At 49.0% G+C, this 17,404-nt stretch overlaps 1 protein-coding gene across 2 annotated transcripts; it reads right to left on the reverse strand.

Annotated features, from left to right (window-relative positions):
• Positions 1–481: 481 nt before the first annotated feature.
• On the reverse strand, positions 482–17,028 carry ACTR1A (actin related protein 1A). 2 transcript variants are annotated; one of them, XM_062001331.1, is made up of 11 exons: positions 16,910–17,028; positions 11,665–11,729; positions 10,721–10,796; positions 9,840–9,965; positions 8,940–9,064; positions 8,410–8,626; positions 5,359–5,451; positions 4,481–4,655; positions 3,553–3,614; positions 3,168–3,208; positions 482–2,581 (listed from the first exon to the last, which is right to left on the reverse strand). In XM_062001331.1, the coding sequence occupies exons 1-11, from the start codon at positions 16,955–16,957 to the stop codon at positions 2,479–2,481; spliced, it is 1,131 nt and encodes a 376-aa protein (XP_061857315.1). In that variant the 5' UTR covers positions 16,958–17,028; the 3' UTR covers positions 482–2,478. The 2 variants fall into 2 exon arrangements, with proteins under 2 accessions (XP_061857315.1, XP_061857316.1); XM_062001332.1 differs by lacking the exon at positions 3,553–3,614.
• Positions 17,029–17,404: the final 376 nt, after the last annotated feature.

Below are 17,404 nucleotides of genomic sequence, written 5' to 3' on the forward strand. Positions count from 1 at the left end.
CACCCGTTTCTGCAGGGGACAGAGAGGAACAGTGGGATGGTGTAGCACCTGCCTTTTAGTGGCAGGAAAAGTCACTTACCTCTGCTGCTCTGGAGGGCCTCAGAGACTGGACTGTCTGGGGCCAAGGCTGGGGCCAGCCACGGGCCTGGGCACTGCACCACCTTCCCTGTCTTCTCATGCCTGTGGCATTGCTCCCCTCAGGCAGGGCTGCCCTCACTGCCTCACCAGCTCTTGCTGCTTCTCTTCACCTGTCTGCAGTAAAAAACACAATGGTTTCTGATAACACCAGCTTTGGCTACCACCAGAGCTGCAGCCCAGGAATCTCCTCCCTCATCTCTCAAGTCTGGCCAGGAACCCAGTCCTGAACTTAGGCTGGGATCTCCTTGCAAAGACTGGCCAGCAATGATTCTGCACAGGCAAGAGAAGAAATTGCCTCCTTAAAAATGCCAGAGTGGGAAGATGAGGCCAGGAGGCTGGAGGGTTGTATAATGAATGACTTTATTGAAGTATGCTGGGCACCACCAGGCAACATGGTTTGGACAGTGTGCGAGGGAACAGGCAGATAAATGAACGCTAGATCGGAGATGGCCCCTTTCTGTCAGGTCACTGCAGGTTACAAAATGGAGCACTGCTGCTTGTGCAACCAGCAGCGGGGCTGGGAGCAGGGAAAGAGAGCACTGGCCCTGCCTGGGGGCATGTGGAGACTGAGAGGGGGGGGTTGCTGCTTCCCCTCTGCAGCAAACCAGCAAGAATGCAATGGATTATCCAGCAGAAGGCAGCTGAGCACAGACAGCTCTGTTCTACCTGACAGGTTCTAACTTAAAACCCCCTGCCTGCTCTGAGGGGGAAGGTGCACAAGCAGTCTGGGCTGGGAAGAGACCCATCCCCAGTGGTGATCCCAGAGGACCTGATTCCTGCAGGGGCAAAGCACTGCTGCTCCCCTCTCCTGCAGCTCCCACCCCAGCTCTGCACCCAGAGTGACCCCAAAGCAATGGGTGGGCACGAACAGATGGGAGGGGAAGAGGGAGGAACTGCCACTGAGCAACTCCAGCTCCACTGCTGCTGCAGAAAAGTTAAGAATGGGGAAAAACTGAAAGAGCACCAAATAATGCAGAGGAAAAAACTCAAGGGAAAAGGGTGGCAGAGCCTGACCCAAGCGTGGCCGTGGGCCTGCCCATGGCTGTATGAGCAGCAGAAGCAAAGCCAGGTAGCCAAAAGGCACACAAGCTACAGTGACAGCTTCCTGCTCACAAACCTGCTGTGCACACCAAGGTCCTGATGCAGTTCATTGTCCTGGGGGTAGGGGTTTCCTAGAGAGCCATGGGGCTCCCCAGGAGCAGGCGAGGGGGGTGGGAGGGGGGGTGGCTCTGCAGCGCAGGTGAGCTACAGCGTTACCATCCAACAGTGGTAGCTGGGCAACAGGCGTTCAAAAAAGACCCAAAGCATAATTCCCAGGTGCTGTGGTCAGTATTTGAGATACCCATTTCAATAAATAAAACAATTCTTACATTACAATGCACCTTTCCAATTATTATTTTGCCCCAGAATGGATATAGTACACAGGAGTTATGCCTGGCTGCAAATACATGCTCCCTTTGCCCTGACGTGGCAGGAAGGAGGGAAACAGCCTCGACTCTTACAGAGAAAGAACATGAAACCTCAGCGTTGTGGATCTTGGCAGGTTGAGGGGGAACACACAAGTGCCTTCACCCCCACTCCGGGGCACTTGCTTCCAGAGGAGAAAAGGTATTTAAAACAAGGTACGAGAGAATAACCGTCTAGTACAATGACAGCTGATTAGATTTGCTTTGCTCTACTCCATGCAATACAGACTAAGTCCTACCACCAACTTCTCCAGCCGTGGTGCAGACCCACCCCATGGGGCTAAGAAGTGACACACGCATACACACACTCATACACCAAAAACAGTGGGGGCAAACGGACTTAACTGTTGAGAATGTGCTTTCTCTTAATAAAAAAATACAATAAAAACAACTTCAAAAACCTCCTGATGGTGAAGACACTGCTGAAGAAGAAAGCAGCCAGGGGGCCTCAGCTCTGTGTCCCTAGCTGAGGCCTGTGTGAGCCATCTGCAGGGCTGCCTCCCTTCTGCTTCCTGGACAGTTTCCACGAGCTGTTCCCTTTGTTTTCACTTGCTTGTTTTTACAGCGACAAATGTGATCGCAATACAGAAACCAAGGGACTGAAAATGAAAAAGGAATGGGCTGCTCTGGAGAGACTCAGACTGGTATTGTCTCCTTCCCATAAAAAAAAATACCCAGCCACAACAAAAAATAAAACAAAAAAGAAGTTAGTAGTACTAATACAACCCTCCTGCTGCTGTTGTCTTTGCTCAGTGACATCGGGGCATGCTGGCGCACACAAACACACACGGGCAGCTCTCAGACACTCAGACTCAGAAAAGCGAGTTTAGAACTGAAGTGAGTCTTCAGAGGAGACTGAGGGCAGGTCCCAGGGCTAGAAGGCTTTTCGGTGGATGGCACGAGCTCCATCTTCTTCATATTCCTTTTTCGAAGCCCACATTTTCTTGAAGGTGTCCAGTGAGGCCAGGATAGAGCCACTGGGGAGAGACAGGAGTGCTATGGGTTAAAGGAAAATGCTGGGAGCACTCTCCCCATCTCTAAGCAGAGATGAGCTGTTCCTATTGCCTGACCCTTCCTCACATCATAAAGGTGCACAGGCTTCACTGCACAGTCACTTTTTTCCCGTTAGCCCCAAACATGTCGGCCTGGCACCAGCTGCCCCCTCCCAACCAACCATCTGATTGCTGTTCCCAACACCAGCTCGTGGCCCGCAGCAGCTGCTCTTACTTTCTGGTATTATGGAGCAGAGTTCAGTTCTCCTGATCTGCAGCAAAGATGGATGCAGGAAGGAGAATGTACCTAGTGTCTCTGCCCTGACCTGTGTGTCACCTGTGGGCTTGTTCTGCCTGAGACTGGACACTAAGATAGGCAAGACAATGAAAACAGGCAAGAGCTGCAGGAGCCCAAGGCCAGAAGAGGCGAAGGGGCGGGCAGCACAGATGGAGCCAGGCTGGGTAACCACACTGGGACCCCTCCTGACATGTGTCCCTGGAGGGCTGGCAGCATGGGCACAGGCAGCTGTGCCTGTCCAGCCTGTACCCCGTGGCACCGCGTGGTACGTACCCAATCCACGTGGAATACAATCTCTCCTGAGGAGCCGATATCTGAAAGAAACAGGGAATCAGTCAGTACCTTCCCAAGCTCCAGGCTGCTCCTCCTAGCACACTGCCCCCTGTTTCACCACACACAGTGATGATCTCTCCCACCAGTACCCCCTAGAACAGCCCTGTGGTCCAGGCTCTTGGACAGGCGCCATGTTATCAGACCAGCCACCTTCTTTGTCATGAAACCAAACAGGTTTTCATCACAACAGTAAATAGTTTTGGGCTGTCTCAGGAAAGCTGTTTCTGGTTTGAAACAAATGGCAGCTGCACTCTCAGTGTGGTTCTTTAAAGGCCACAGAACAACACAGACAAGACAAGATAAAGACAAGAGATGCTGCTCCTACCCTGATTTTGACGTCCTTCGGAGCTAGTTTCTTCACCTCGCTCAACAGCCGGTCACCAAAGCCTAAACAAGACCGGAAAGATGTAGCCTGAGCCCCTCAGCAAAATCCCAAGTTCCATCTACTAACCATGTGGACACATCCTATGCAGTCCTACTCCAATACCCCACTCCAGATCTCACAGAGACACCAGTGTGGAGGGAACACAGGCAGTGAGGGAACGGGGTTCTGTCTCCCTCAGGCAAACCTCACTGCCACAAGAGGCTCTATACCTCAGCAGCAACTTGAGATGAGCAAGCCAAGATTTTTAGCTAGGGCCACAAGTGAGTCTGTTCCCTCCCTCCTTCCCTGGACATTCCTCCTGTGTCCAGCTTGTTTGTGAAGGGGAGCAGGGTATGAACAGGAAGCTCAGGACCTATCTGGAGATGACCACCTGGGGACAACAGGTTCTGGCAGAGGGTATCTTTAAGTCAATGGCTAAACCCTGAGGCGATGGCTGGAAAGTTTTCTACACACATGTAGCTGACATTTCATGCAGTACCAGGACCATTGGACTCTCTCAGGTACCAAGAACCTAAGGATCTTCAGGAGATGCAACAGCCTTTTAGGTATCCAGGCTCAACTATCCTGAACTAAAGCAATAGAAGTGAGAACAGCTATTCAGTCCTGACATAGGCAGAGTGATAGGAGGAAAAAGACAAAAAGCTCCCCAAGCCCAGTAAGTGATATACAATGGCAGGGGTTTCTTGTATACCCAGAAGGGCATGACTAGGACGCAGAAAATTAGACAGTAATTCCCCAGAGAGAGCAGAGTTCCCACAGCCCTCATCTCACAGGACAAGCTGGGGGATCTAGGTTGTCTTCCCCACTTCACATGAGACGGAAGCAAGAGATAGCTATGTCAGCCCACTGAAAGAGGAGAAATGGGAACCTTTGAAAAGTGTGGAGCCTCCAGACAGCACGATGTTGGAGAAAAGTGTTCGCCTCAGGTCCATGTCTGACTTCTGAATGGCAAAAACAAGCACCTCGTGGAGCCCTTCACATTCCTCCCCTATCAGGTCTGGCCGGAACAGGAGCTCCGGGGCTCGGAAACGGGCAGAGCCGATCTGTAAGGGCAGAAAAGTCAGCACAGAGGAGAGGGAAGGAGAGCAGTGTGACTCTTCACTGTTTACAGCCTGGCTCTGTCTTTCTTAGGTGAAACTTCAAAGTAACATTCCTGGACATTCACGTTGCACCACTAGCTCCCAAGTGAAAGCTGTTCCTAAAAAAGGCCCTATGTCCATTTTGCAAATGAAAGAGATGAAGAAACTTGCTTGGTCACCAGTGGAAAAGGGAACAGGTCCATCCCTGGTGCTGGAGTTAAGAGCTGTATTTCCTCTCCTTCAACCACTCCATAGTGGGCTCAGTCTTTTCAGGAATATTCCTAACTCGCTTCTCAAAGCAATTGTTTCTGCACCTCTAGGCAGGACAGAGGCCACACACAAAACCACTGTGAATTTACAGCGAGCTTATAACTACCCACACTCTGTTCCTGATCTGCATCAAGATTTACTAGATCAGAGGCTGCACTCAAACAGCTCACAGTTCCTGTGGCCATGCTGTGTCCTTACTCAGGACTTTCAGTAGAAGTTGTGAGGTTTCTAATAATCTTTTCCCCTAAAAATTCTAGTGCCCGGTCAACAGCCTGAGATGAGTTCTGTCTTTTACAATTATCCCACCCCACTTAACACCACATTAAACTTCCTATCACTAGGCTATCTGGAAACTCTGCTTCCCATCAGAAGTCCTGTGAGGGCAGCCTTTACAGACCTCAATAGTGCTTCCATCAGGCAGGTAGTACTGGGCCTTCTCAGTCTCCAGAGTCTCATCCTTCTGGGGGTTTATTGACAGGTAGCAGGCACGCTGGAGAGGAAACAGAGTCAGAGACAGGGAGATGAGAAGAGTAAACTCAAACACCTCTGATAAAATGCTTTCCTCACTAACAATCAAAATACATGTATTCCTTTGGAGACCAATTTCAACAACATTTTGTGCTGGGGAAAAGGCCTTCTGGGTTTACATCAGGTACATATTCATGCTCCTGTTCCATGTGATTAGACACAGCCAGGATGCTCACATTCCCTCTAACTGCTGCTCACCTCTTGCTTCCAGCTCTCTTATTGCTTAGAAGTTACCTCTCTCTAGCACAGATGGGGCAGTAGCTTATGAGCACTTCCAAACCCCTGCAGAGCCAAGCAAAACAAGCACCTGGAACACCTTTAGTGACATTAACCTTGCACAAAGGTGCACTTGGGCAATGTCTCAACAGATCAGGAGCATGAACAAAGTCCATTATTGCATTTCAACAGGATAAATGACAACTCATAACTAACAACAAGAGTTTGTTAATGTGATCTAAGCTGCTCACTTCCCATTGCCCACCTACAATTTAAGTTACAGGAAATACAACTACTTTGACTTTTAAACTGCTCCAGCACCCTGTATGTTTTCATCCCACAGTGAGTTTTGCTATTCCAAATTGCTAGCATTTGGGGATTCAAAACAATTTCTAAACAGAAACACTGAAACATTTTGGTTGGAAGGAGCCTCTTGAGATCATCAAGTCTGACCCCCTTGCTCAGCAGAGTCAGCTACAGCAGGCTGCCCAAAACCACAGCCAAAGATGGAGAACCTACAAACTTCTCTGGACAACTTGCTACACTGTTTGATCATCCCCACAGTAAAGCAAGCAACAAAGAACACCGTTTGCACTGAAGCAGCTCTAAGTGAAGGTTCTCCTGTAGAAATATCAACATCACTAAATTTCTTTCCTATTTTTCCCCTGTTAAAAACATTTCAGTCACACTCCAACAGACTACAAGCAGCTTTTGGGACTGAGAAACTCCTGTATCTAGGATCTCAGCTCTGTGCTTGCCATACTGCTTTTAGGCTGCATATCCAAATTTCTCTGGAGGCAAGAAAGCTGCAAACACAAGAAGCCACTCAACCCCTTAGATTATAAATGAAGTCACAAATGGCACCAGCATCCACAGAAATCTCACTTCAAGTTCCAAACACATACATCCCAGAAACATGGAACACTTTCCCCAAATAAAATTAACCTTAAAGCAAAAGGTGCAGGTTGGCAAGCAAACACCAGTTGTTTCCTCTCTTCTTCAGCAGCCTCAAGGTGAGAGTACCAAGCGTGCAGAACAGGACTTGGCTCACTGTTCCCTGCATTTAGTCCAGAGGCCTTGAAAGACTTTGCAGTTAACAGTCAGCACAATGCCTTTTGATTGTTTCATAACCCAAGAAGCAAAGGGAGCCTTGGCCCTTTATGAAAAGTACAAGCATATTTCTGAAGAGTACAGGCCTCTTTCTTTGTCCCACAAGGCCCCTGCAATCACCCTGCAACTGATGTTTGGTCCAAAGCAGGCTTCTTCTGAAGGAAGAAGTTCTCCAGTATGACCAGGTCCTCTGGTCCACAGATGCTGAGTATCCACACACATCAGCATTTTCTCTCATTCAGCTATCAGCACTTGTAGGAGAGCAGCTACCAGGTTAAAACCCAAAAGCTTGTTAAGTCTCCTGCAGATGCCATTCAGTTGCACTGTGACATGAAGCACAAGCACTGCTCCTTCAGCACAGCCACACTGAGATACAGCCATGCAGAACAAGCAAACTATTTCCACTATGGTCCTTTGCTGGCAGGTCATAGGCTCAAGAACAGTTCAGTAGTGTTCTCCAGCCTTGGCACAGGCTGCTGACTCAGCCCAGAGTTCTCTGGGCAGTCATGGCTTATGATGGGGACCTGCAGCACAGCAGCAACTGCCAGCATCAGCACGCAGCAATCACGGCCAGCACTGGTCTGAGGGCTGACCCTGTGTCCCACAGGCACAGCCGCACAGGCAGTCCCGAGGCACAGGCTGCAATCAGAGCATAAGCTGTCTGGGTGAGCACCACGATGTCACCAGCTCTGAGCCACTATGCACTGTCCCACCTCTGTTCTCCTCTCTTGGCACACAACAAAATCCAAGGTAACTGCATTGCTAGAGTTCTGAATCACATGTTTTCAAACTGCTCTTAAGGTCACTAAACACTGCGGACCCTATAAAGGCGGGAGAGGTTTTGTCAACGTGAATGCTGTGAGTGAATTCATTCACAGAGCAGTACCAGGGGGGAAGTAGCTTTGGGATATCCCACTTGTGATCCCTACCTATCACAGTAGGGATTTTACAGAGCCTTGCCCTGAATGGTAAACAAACACAGGTGAAAGACATTGTCAGACCCTGAGAAACTGCAGCAGAGATAAATGCAAAACACATTCTGAACCACAAGCCTGTCTTCACCTTCATGTCAATAGTCCCTCAATGGGGACTACAAGTCTCATAGAATATAGGATGGCCAAGGCTGCAAGGAACCTCGGGAGGTCATCTTGTCCACCCACCTCATTCAACAAGAGTCACCTAGAGCAGGTTGCTCAGGACCATGTCCAGATGGCTTCTAAACATCAGCAAGGATGGAGACTTCATAAACCTGGACAACCTGTGCCAGCACTTGGTGGCCCTTACAGTTGTCCCGTCATGGGATATCACTGAAATGAGCCTGGCTCTGATTTCTTTGCACCCTCCTTTGAGACATTTATATGTATTGATGAGATTCTCATGAGCCTTCCCTTCCTGCAGCTCAACAGCTTCACTCACTCAGCCTTTTCTCATAGAAGAGATGCCTTTTAATCATCTTAGTGGCCCTGGTCTCCCTCAAGTAGATACAGGACTGAGGCACAGAGCTAGGTAGCCTGGCACTTGCCACTAGATTTCCCAACTTCCCCTGGGCAGAAATCCCTTCGTGGATAAACAGAGAAACAAGAGAGTGAGTCACCTCCTTGATGGTCTTGACAATCTCGAACTCGGAGGTTGTGTGGAAGTCGTAGCCTTCCTTCCGGAGATAGAGGCGCAGGAAGCGCGAGACGTCGCGGCCGGCGATGTCGATGCGCATGATGGAGTGAGGCATGGCAAAGCCCTCGTAGATGGGCACCGCGTGGGTGACGCCGTCCCCAGAGTCCAGCACCACTCCTGTGGTCCTCCCGGTCGCGTAGCTGCCAAAGGGGCACACAACCAAAGGCATAACAAGCTAGTCAAAGCGATCCCAAGCTGCAGCACATCCAGGCTCAACACAGGGTACAGAGATTTGGCACAAATGAGGGATAAAAAAATCAAACCACCAAAACCTAGTTCTCACCACAGCTCAGCAAATTCCTGTCCACTCCTTACTACCAAAACTGAGTTTCAGTTCTTACTTGAAAAGGGAGTCAGTCAGACATCAGTGTGCTCTTCTTGGGTATTTTTTGTTTGGGAAAAAAAAGGGTTTCAGGTCAACATTTCACAAGCACAAATCAAAGAGACACTTACAGGCTAAGCACAGCTTGCATGGAGATGAACAGTGCTGGCACGTTGAAGGTCTCAAAAAACACCTCAGCAGCACGCTCTCTGTTCTTGCGTGGGTTTAGGGGTGCTTCTGTCAGCAGCACAGGATGCTGGTAAAGAAAAGGAGGAGTTGTGCTGCAATAACCAGGGGGCAGCTCAACGTGCATTCCTGAAGATTTCTGCTTATTTAATCATTTTAGGGACCACTGTTGCAAGAGGACAGGTAGAATGGAACAATTTCAGCTACTGAGCTGTATCGAACTGAGAATAACCTCTACCAATCTGGGTGACCAGCGGAGTTCTGGTCTAGTCATGAGGAAGTGTTATAAAATCTACCCTGTGAGCAACCCTATCCCATGAAGGACAAAGATGATGACTCTATATGCCAAAATTAGCCAGATTAGCCAAAAATACAGATACCCTAAGAAAGGGTGAAGCCATATGGTCTTAGCACAAGCAGGCAGAAATATTCCTACTCCATTTATACAACCTACTGCTCTCAGTCATTTTTTTGGTCAGCTCCTTCCAGACCACAGGACTGCGGTTTTCTCCTTCCTCACTGCTGAGTGGATATGCCTGATGTGCAGGCAGAACAGGAAAAGTTAGCAGCACTTGGCCTAGAGCAGAATCATTAGAGAGAGTGTGAATAACAAATGCTGAAAGTCAGATTTACAGTCAGGCCAGAACATTAGATCTGGGGAGGAATTCTGCTTGGATACTTCTTGTGCAGTATCACCCGAAATGTGAAAGAGCCTAATTTAGCAACAGACACATTTAGAAAGAAGAGCAAAGCCGACATCTCAAGTCTTTTGTGGAATTCCAAGGCTCCTGGTGTTATACACACATGGAATGACAGCTGTGCCACCACACACTGAGGTATCTCACCTCCTCTGAGAACGTCTGAAGCTGGTCTTTTGAATACACGTACTGCCAGATGCGCTCCATGTCGTTCCAGTCCTTCACTATGCCATGCTCCATCGGGTATCGGATCGAGAGGAGACCTCTGTGCTCCTGAGCAAACAGGAAAAACAGAACGTACCTGTCAGACTCAAACAATAGCATTTCTGAGCACTACAGTTGCATATCAGATTCATTTATTTTTGATGCAATTAAAAGACAACTTACCTCTAGCATATAGGGCAAAACCTGAACATTACCACAAACACTTCTCCCAGAGAAGCATTCATGAGATTAAACAAGGCTTTTTTATACCAAGTAGGAAAGTCTGGCATTTGCAGAGCACATTCCATCCTAACACTTTTCAAGCCAACATCAAGACACTTATCAAATTATATACTTTCTTCTATCAGCTCAGTAATGATATAAAACATAACAGGGGGGTACTGGGGAGTGTAGTTTGGAGTGGTCAGGAGAAATGTGAGACCACATGAGTACAAGCTGACCAAAGCAGGACTGTGGAAAGCAAGCTTCTTGCCCACATCAGGGAGATAAAAGGCAACCAACTAGGGTCCATTTCTAAAGTTCCCCGTCAAAAAGATTGGAGGTAACCACGCAGACCTAGAAGTAGCTTAGAAAGATACAGGAGGACTTGGGAAAAAAGGTCCGTGGTCAATAGGTTGGCACAAGAATTTCATGAAGCTTCCCACTCCACCTTGGACACACTTAAAGGTGACAATCTGTTCTGCTCTTCAGATCTATACACTGATACCAAGGAACCACAGTCCTTTTAAGTGCAACTGCTACAGTTCCTCCTTAAAGCAGCACACTGAGATACACAGAGAAGAGCAGTATACAGGTTTTCTTACCTCTGCCTTTGGCCCAATGAAAATGTCCCCTTCTAAAGCACCAGCCATAACACGAATATGCTTCGGTCTGCCCACACTAGAAAAGAGCAAGAGTTTAAGTGCTTCTGAGCTCTCTCTAAGACATTAACTATGTTCCCTTCTGTCCTAGCCAATACTTTCTAAAGTAACAGGTGAGTCTAGGGGCACTACAAGGTACAGGCAGACCTAGGTTTGCTCTGAGCTATCTCAGAACCAGAGGTGAAGAGAACAGACTATAGACAGTTCTGAACTGGGAGGATGTAAGCCAGGTGAGTCTCACCACACTTTCCCTGATGATTCAGGACTTATTTGGTCCAACATTGCCTGGGCTGAACACGGCTAGACTGAGCAGTGGTCTGAGCTGACAGATCCATATGGTGGTGTCTGACCTCTTGTAGGCTGCCCAGATTAGGGATTTAAATATATAGTCCCATACCCCACTTTACCATACAGAACATATTGCTTAGAAGACAAATATACTCATTAAAAACCCACTCCACTGAAAATAAGAGCCAGTGACTCTTCAGAGTTCCTGATCCAGTGGTCTTCCCTTCAGTAAAACTCTTGGAAAACATCCAACGAAGTCTGGCAGGAATCAAGACATCAGACCATACTCAAAAGAAATATAGGTCTTCACACCTCTTGTCCCAGCTTTATCTTCTTCCCAGTGCTTTTCCTCCTGGGTTAAGACTAAAGGATCCTACAGCTTTGGTAGCATGGTGAACCTGACAAAGCGATGTCATCTTTTACAGTGCATCCCACCCAGAAAATCTCAAAGCACTCAATAGCTGAGATTTCTGATGCTTCTGTACAGCAGACAGAAAAAATATTTCTCTAGTTACAGAACTGGACCATTCTTCCACCTCTATACACCAAAGAATTGGTACACAATAGTAAGAACTTAGCAAGACCAGCAGAATACTTACTAGTTTGGAAAACAGTATTTCGGTATTTGATCGCCTGCAAAACCTGCTTTAATGACACCCGAGCCCTGTGGGAGCAAGGGATAAACAGTGAGTTTATCATTCATTCAGTCATCTTTACAACTTTCACAGGAGTTGCAAAGCATACCATCACTGCCAGATCTCCTCCTTTTACCAGGAATAAAGCTCCCTGGGTGCATTTGGAAAGGATGGAGGGAGGGTGGATAAAGTCAGAGAATGGAGTAGGAAAGGACTAGGTGAAACAGGTTAGAGCAGAGACTAAGAAGGGTCAGGTGGTAGATAAACTAGCTAATGCTAAGGAGGTAGGTCAGAGAAATGTGAACAGAAAAGACAGAATCACAGAATCAAAAGACACTGAAAACAAATCCAGACTGGAACAAAGGTGCCAGTCACAGTGCAGGGAAGGGCTGGAGGCAGGAAAAGCAGCTGACAGGACAGGGCTTGCTCAGAAGGGACAAGGAAGAAGAGATTAGGTACAGCAGAGGGGAAGATGTAAATCCAAACAGCCTTCTGCAACATCCAGAGCAACACAGGCAGCAAACATGGAGCAGGTAAAATCAGGCACAGGAAGGCCCTGGCAGGGAGTCAGTGCTGGGCACCTGGCCCTGTGGCTCCCAGCCTCATAGTTACTATCTCCAGAAACATCCGAAGAACCCCATTGTCAACTTGGATCTGTGCTGACTCCTTCCTTTCCTTCATTTCCTCTCCCTGGACAAGGGAATGACATCTTGAGACAATGAGCAGCTTGAGGGAACACTCAAGTTTTATTAAGGAGCAGATTTTCATAGGATCTCCTCAGATCAACTGTTTCACTGTTAATCCCAGACTACTACAGGAGCTAACTCTTCTGCAGAAAGAGCAGTTCCACTTCACTCTGTACTGGGTGCAAAGCATGCAAGTTTGCACTGAAAACTGTGAAGTATCTGTTCACTCTCAAGGGCTCTGCAGCAGGACTGCTCTGGTTTTGAGGCCAGAAAGACATTTTGGTTGCCACAGAGCATTTTAAAACAAATAGCAACACAAGTTCTCCACTGCTTTCCTCTTTCCACTGCCCTTGTCTAAGTCAGCATCACTGCTTTCACATGGACGCTGAGGCCAAATGAGTCGCTCACGCTCTGCCAGACAAGCTCCGGCTGCAGTGGTTTTTGATGCTGCTGTCCCAGCTGCCTGCCCCCGTTCCAGTGCCAGAGGTTACAAGCCAGACCAGGCTCAGCAGAAAGGAATGAGGGGTGGCCCCAGACTCTCCAGTTCACAGTCCAGTACTTTATTCCCAAGCTACTTTCATCAGCAGTTTCAGCCACAGTGCTAGGCTTTGCCACCAGGGCCAGGGCACTTCTGCCTTAAAATCAGCAGGGTCAGATTTGCCAGGATGCATCTATAAGAGGTATAAGCAACACTCTGCAAACCAGATCAGCTAGTTATAAAACATAAAAGGTAGACTGCTTGAATCCTTGTCTCCTGACAAACACCTGCAGCCAGGCTGGCTGAAGGAGCACAGCCAGGCTGGCACCTGGGCAGGACTGCTCTCTCCAGGCGAGAGGCATGAGGCTCCAAGTGCGGACTTTGGGATGCAACACCAGGTACTGGTGTGACAAAGTGGTCTGTGAAGTGTTAAATAAAATTACATTTAGACAGCCTCTAGTCTGGCTGTTCACTTCAAAGGGAGGAAGAAAACAAAAACACTTTTTAAATTTTCCTTATCATAGCTTATAAACAACTCTGTACCTGGGAATCAAGACTGTCCTTCGTCAAGCCTTGTAGCGAAAAAGTTGATTCAAATGCAGCAACATCACCACATCACAATATTGTGCTTATTGAGTATTTTATTCAAGATAATGACTGATCTTGCTGCCAGCACCAGCTGCTGCTGGGAAGTGGTTTCAGGAGAACAACGATGCTCCTATTCTACTGAAGAGATTTAAACTTCCTTATGCCAGGCAAAAATTACCCAACGTGTCCTGGTGAGATTCCCAGCAAGTTCTGCATTTTCAGATTTACATATTGAATTTCAAAAGTTAACCAAAAGTATCTGCAGTCCACAAGTCCCAGTTGGAGTCTACATCCAAGGATGGGTTTGAATGTGCCGGGAGGATGAGATTTCAACACAGTTGTGCTTCCAGGGAATAAATCAGGCACAGCTGTCTGCTATCTCCACACTACAAAGACCTGACAGCACTTTCCGACCTATTCCGTTTTTCTTGAAAACATTATACTTCTTTGAAGATAAGTGTGCACTGAGTACATCTATTTATTATAGAGCAGTTGGAGATTCCCATAAAATCAGGGAAAAAGGCTTATATTTTGAAATAACCCTGGCTGACTAAGAAGGTCTAAAAGACCCATTTTTTCATCTTTGTTTCAAATAAGCAAAAACCCCATGCATCCCCTTTTCTCCCACAAGCTCTGATTTATTAAAACTTAAAAAAACCCTAACATCCTTACATCCGTAACTATCCCAGCTCAGCTTTCAGCCCAGTTTGTTTTGGTTTAAATCCATGAGAAAAGGAGTAAAAGAAGAAAGAAAAACTACATGTGAAATGTAAAGGTCACAGAAGATAATCTCATGGAAAATTCTCACGAGTACCTTGAGGTAACTGAACGTGCCTCCTCCACTAGCTCTGCAGATAGTTAGTTACTGATTCATTCATCTTGATGCATTTAGGACTCAAATGAAATCACCAAGGGTCAATCTGCTGTGTAGCTCTTTTTGTGGAGAGACTGTGTTTCGTATTGTTGTAAAATCATTTTATTAAAGACATATTTTATAAGATCAAGAACAGACCAAAGACACAACGGCCCTTACTGACAGCTCAGCTGTTTAAAATGCCACCACTTAGACTACAAAGTCAAATTTTATTCCTCTTCTGTGTAAACAGAGACAATTCCATGGAGGTCAGAGAATTTGCACTTGCTTAGGCTACAGCTGAAGCATGCTGACTATTTACACGTGCATTATATTCATCCTGGCTCCCAGACCATTTCTTTCAGAGGGAGCTTGTTGCAGCACAAGACATGAACCCAACTCAGACGATGAAGAGTATTCAGAATGTGCGAGGTACAGCTTCAACCTCTCACTGTGTTTTACAAAACTCTTCCTGGTGAAAACATGCAGGTGACTGTCCTGTTTGGTAAGGCAAAACCCCTCCTTGTTGAAGCTACAGACCTTAATGCCCTTTTCGAACATCCCAAGAATAGAGTAGGGGTGGGACTGGGGGAGTCCGGCTTGTTCACCAGCTCAGTACCTCATTTCCCTCTTCTCATTTTCTTTCCTTCTCCCTCCTTTCCCCAACTCACACATATATGACCCAGGATAACATTCAGCCTTGAGAAGGTGCCTACAGCTCTCTGAGGAAGAGCAGTGATGAGGCAGCAGGAACAGGGATACCTGCTCCGTGCAGCTCTGCCTCCCATCTTGCCTGAATTCAGAAGAGTGCCAAAAATGCAGCGTCACCACAAGGCTCCGCGGCTGACAGCCTGCCGGCGTTAAAGACAGATGTCTCAACAACTGCTTCATTCTACTTCTTACACAGAGAAAGGTGGTAGTGGGGGGAGGAAATCATTAGAGAGGCAAGAGGAATTAGCTTTTCTATGACTAGCTGATAAGAAAGTCGGTTGCCAGCACATAAGCCTTTCTTCAGGTCCAAGGCAGAGGCAGTAATCATTGTGCTAAATAACATAAGGACATGCTGAAATCAGAGACAAGCTGCTATTATATGACTATCACAAAAAAAACTCATTCTCACAGTACCAGAGTGCCTTGAAATAACTTCAACATTTAACTCATCACTTGACACCATAGCAGGATCAGTGATACTCCAGTAGTTTCTAAGAATAATCAACCTAACTTATTCTTTAACGTCTCCAGTAAAGATAACGCGTTTTACCTCCACGTAGTCTGTTCTACTGATTAGTCTCCTTTTGCATTAGATATTTTCCTTCAATGTATAACATAAATCTCTTTGTTGTGATTCCAGGGGAAGAAATTAAAACTAAAACGGTACCAGAAAGCTCAAGATTCAGAGAAGAAATTGGGATCATTAATAAAGAAAGGATCGGAAGAACAATTACCTTGATCTGAGAGACCCAGAATCACTCAACTTATGGGAAGAAAAAAACCAACAAACCAAGGCTGAGAAGTGTGAGGCAAACAAGTCCACATGGGATACAGAAAAAGATTCATGAGAAATTAAAATTATGGAGAAAGAAGGGAGCACAACACTGACCCTTCAAAACAACAAAGTCTCAATCACTGGCAGTAGAGGTCAGAAGGGAGGAGTATGAATTTGTGACTCACTACAATGAATGAGGCTCCCTCCAACATACGCCCTCCCACCTCTTCCTGGATGGTCCTTTCTCCTGGGAGGCCAGCACAGATGGGGTGAACCAGAACTGGATACAGGAGTATCCCACAAGGCATGCAACCACTCTCTCTCAGACTGAGTTACTACCCACACAGGCTGAAGGTCTGCTTTGAGCTGAGGAGCAGCAGCATCAACTAGGAGCAGCCATCTGCACTACCACACCCCACTGTCAAGCAACAGCTGATGCAACTCCTGCTGGGAGCAGCTCCTTCAAGAGCACTGCCTGGCTTCAGCATGGGGAACCACAGCCAGGGTGCCGGCCCTGTGTTGGGCTGGCTATGCTGGGGGAGGTGAGCCCCCCTTTCGGGACGCTGCCTCCGAGAGGGGCTGGCTGCAGCGCCCAGCGAGAACCAGTCACCGCGGGGCACGCCGGGAGTGCGGCCCAGGCCAGCCCGCGGAGCACGCCGGGACTCCGGCCAAGGGCCCATTGTCCCCCGGGCACAAAGGGGGCCGGGGCGCGGCCGCGGACCGCCTGACAGACGTCTCCGGCAGCCAATGGGCAGGGGGGCGCCCGCCCGGGCAGATCACGGCCGCCCCGGCCAATGGGGGCGCCGCGCCCCTCCCCGCCAGCGGGCGCCTCGGCGGGGGCCGCTCCCCACCGGCGAGGGGCAGCGGCCCAGCGGCGGCTGACAGGCAGGCGCCTCAGCCAATGGCGGCGCGCCCGGCGGCGGCGCCCCGCCCCGGCCTGCGGGGCCGCAGCGCGCGGCGCTGTATCCGCGGGCCCGAGGCGGCGGCCGGGCCGGCGGGAGGGGGGGGGTGGGGAGGCGGCGGGCGGGGCGCGGCCGCTCCGCGATGACAAAGGGCTCTCGGCCCGCGGGCCCTCCCCGCCCTCCCGGCTCCGGGGACGCGCGGCCGCCCGCACTCACGTTGTCTATCACGACGGGCTGATTCGCTATCACGTCGTAGGACTCCATGGCGAAGACCCGCCGCAGCCACCCGTCAGGGAGCAACAGCCCAGCCCTCGGCGGCGCAAGCGCGGCGCGGCGGCGCGGGGCCGCCTGGGGGATGTATTCCTGGGGCCGCGGGGCCTGCTGGGAGGTGTAGTCCGAGCCCCGCGCGGAGCCCGGCGGGAAGGCGGTGGGGAGCGGGGCGTGCCGGGAGCTGTAGTGCGGACGAGGGGAACGCTGCTGCATCCCGCCGGGCCCCGAACCCGCCTTTCGGCGCGGAACCCGAGCGCAGTGGCGGCCGCGGTGTGCCGGCGGAGACCTGCGCCCTTCCACCGAAACCCACTGGGCTTCAGCTGCCTGATTCCCTCTTTAATAGACCCTCCCCAGTTTTTCTATTCGGAAAAGACCCGAGAGGGAGCCAGTCCCTGACAAAAGTGTTTCCCTGTCACTGCATGGGGTCAGCGCTGCAGCCTG

The sequence above is a fragment of the Colius striatus genome, chromosome 8 (genome assembly GCF_028858725.1).
Source record: "Colius striatus isolate bColStr4 chromosome 8, bColStr4.1.hap1, whole genome shotgun sequence".
Lineage (NCBI taxonomy): Eukaryota > Metazoa > Chordata > Aves > Coliiformes > Coliidae > Colius > Colius striatus.

Coding starts and splice junctions, on each gene's coding strand:
- ACTR1A (XM_062001331.1), bottom strand. CDS start 16,957: ATGGAGTCCTACGACGTGATAGCGAATCAGCCCGTCGTGATAGACAAC. Junction 10,797..11,664: donor AAATACTGTTTTCCAAACTA/GTAAGTATTCTG, acceptor GCTCTTTTCTAG/TGTGGGCAGACCGAAGCATA. Junction 4,656..5,358: donor CTGATGGAAGCACTATTGAG/GTCTGTAAAGGC, acceptor CTGCCCTTACAG/ATCGGCTCTGCCCGTTTCCG.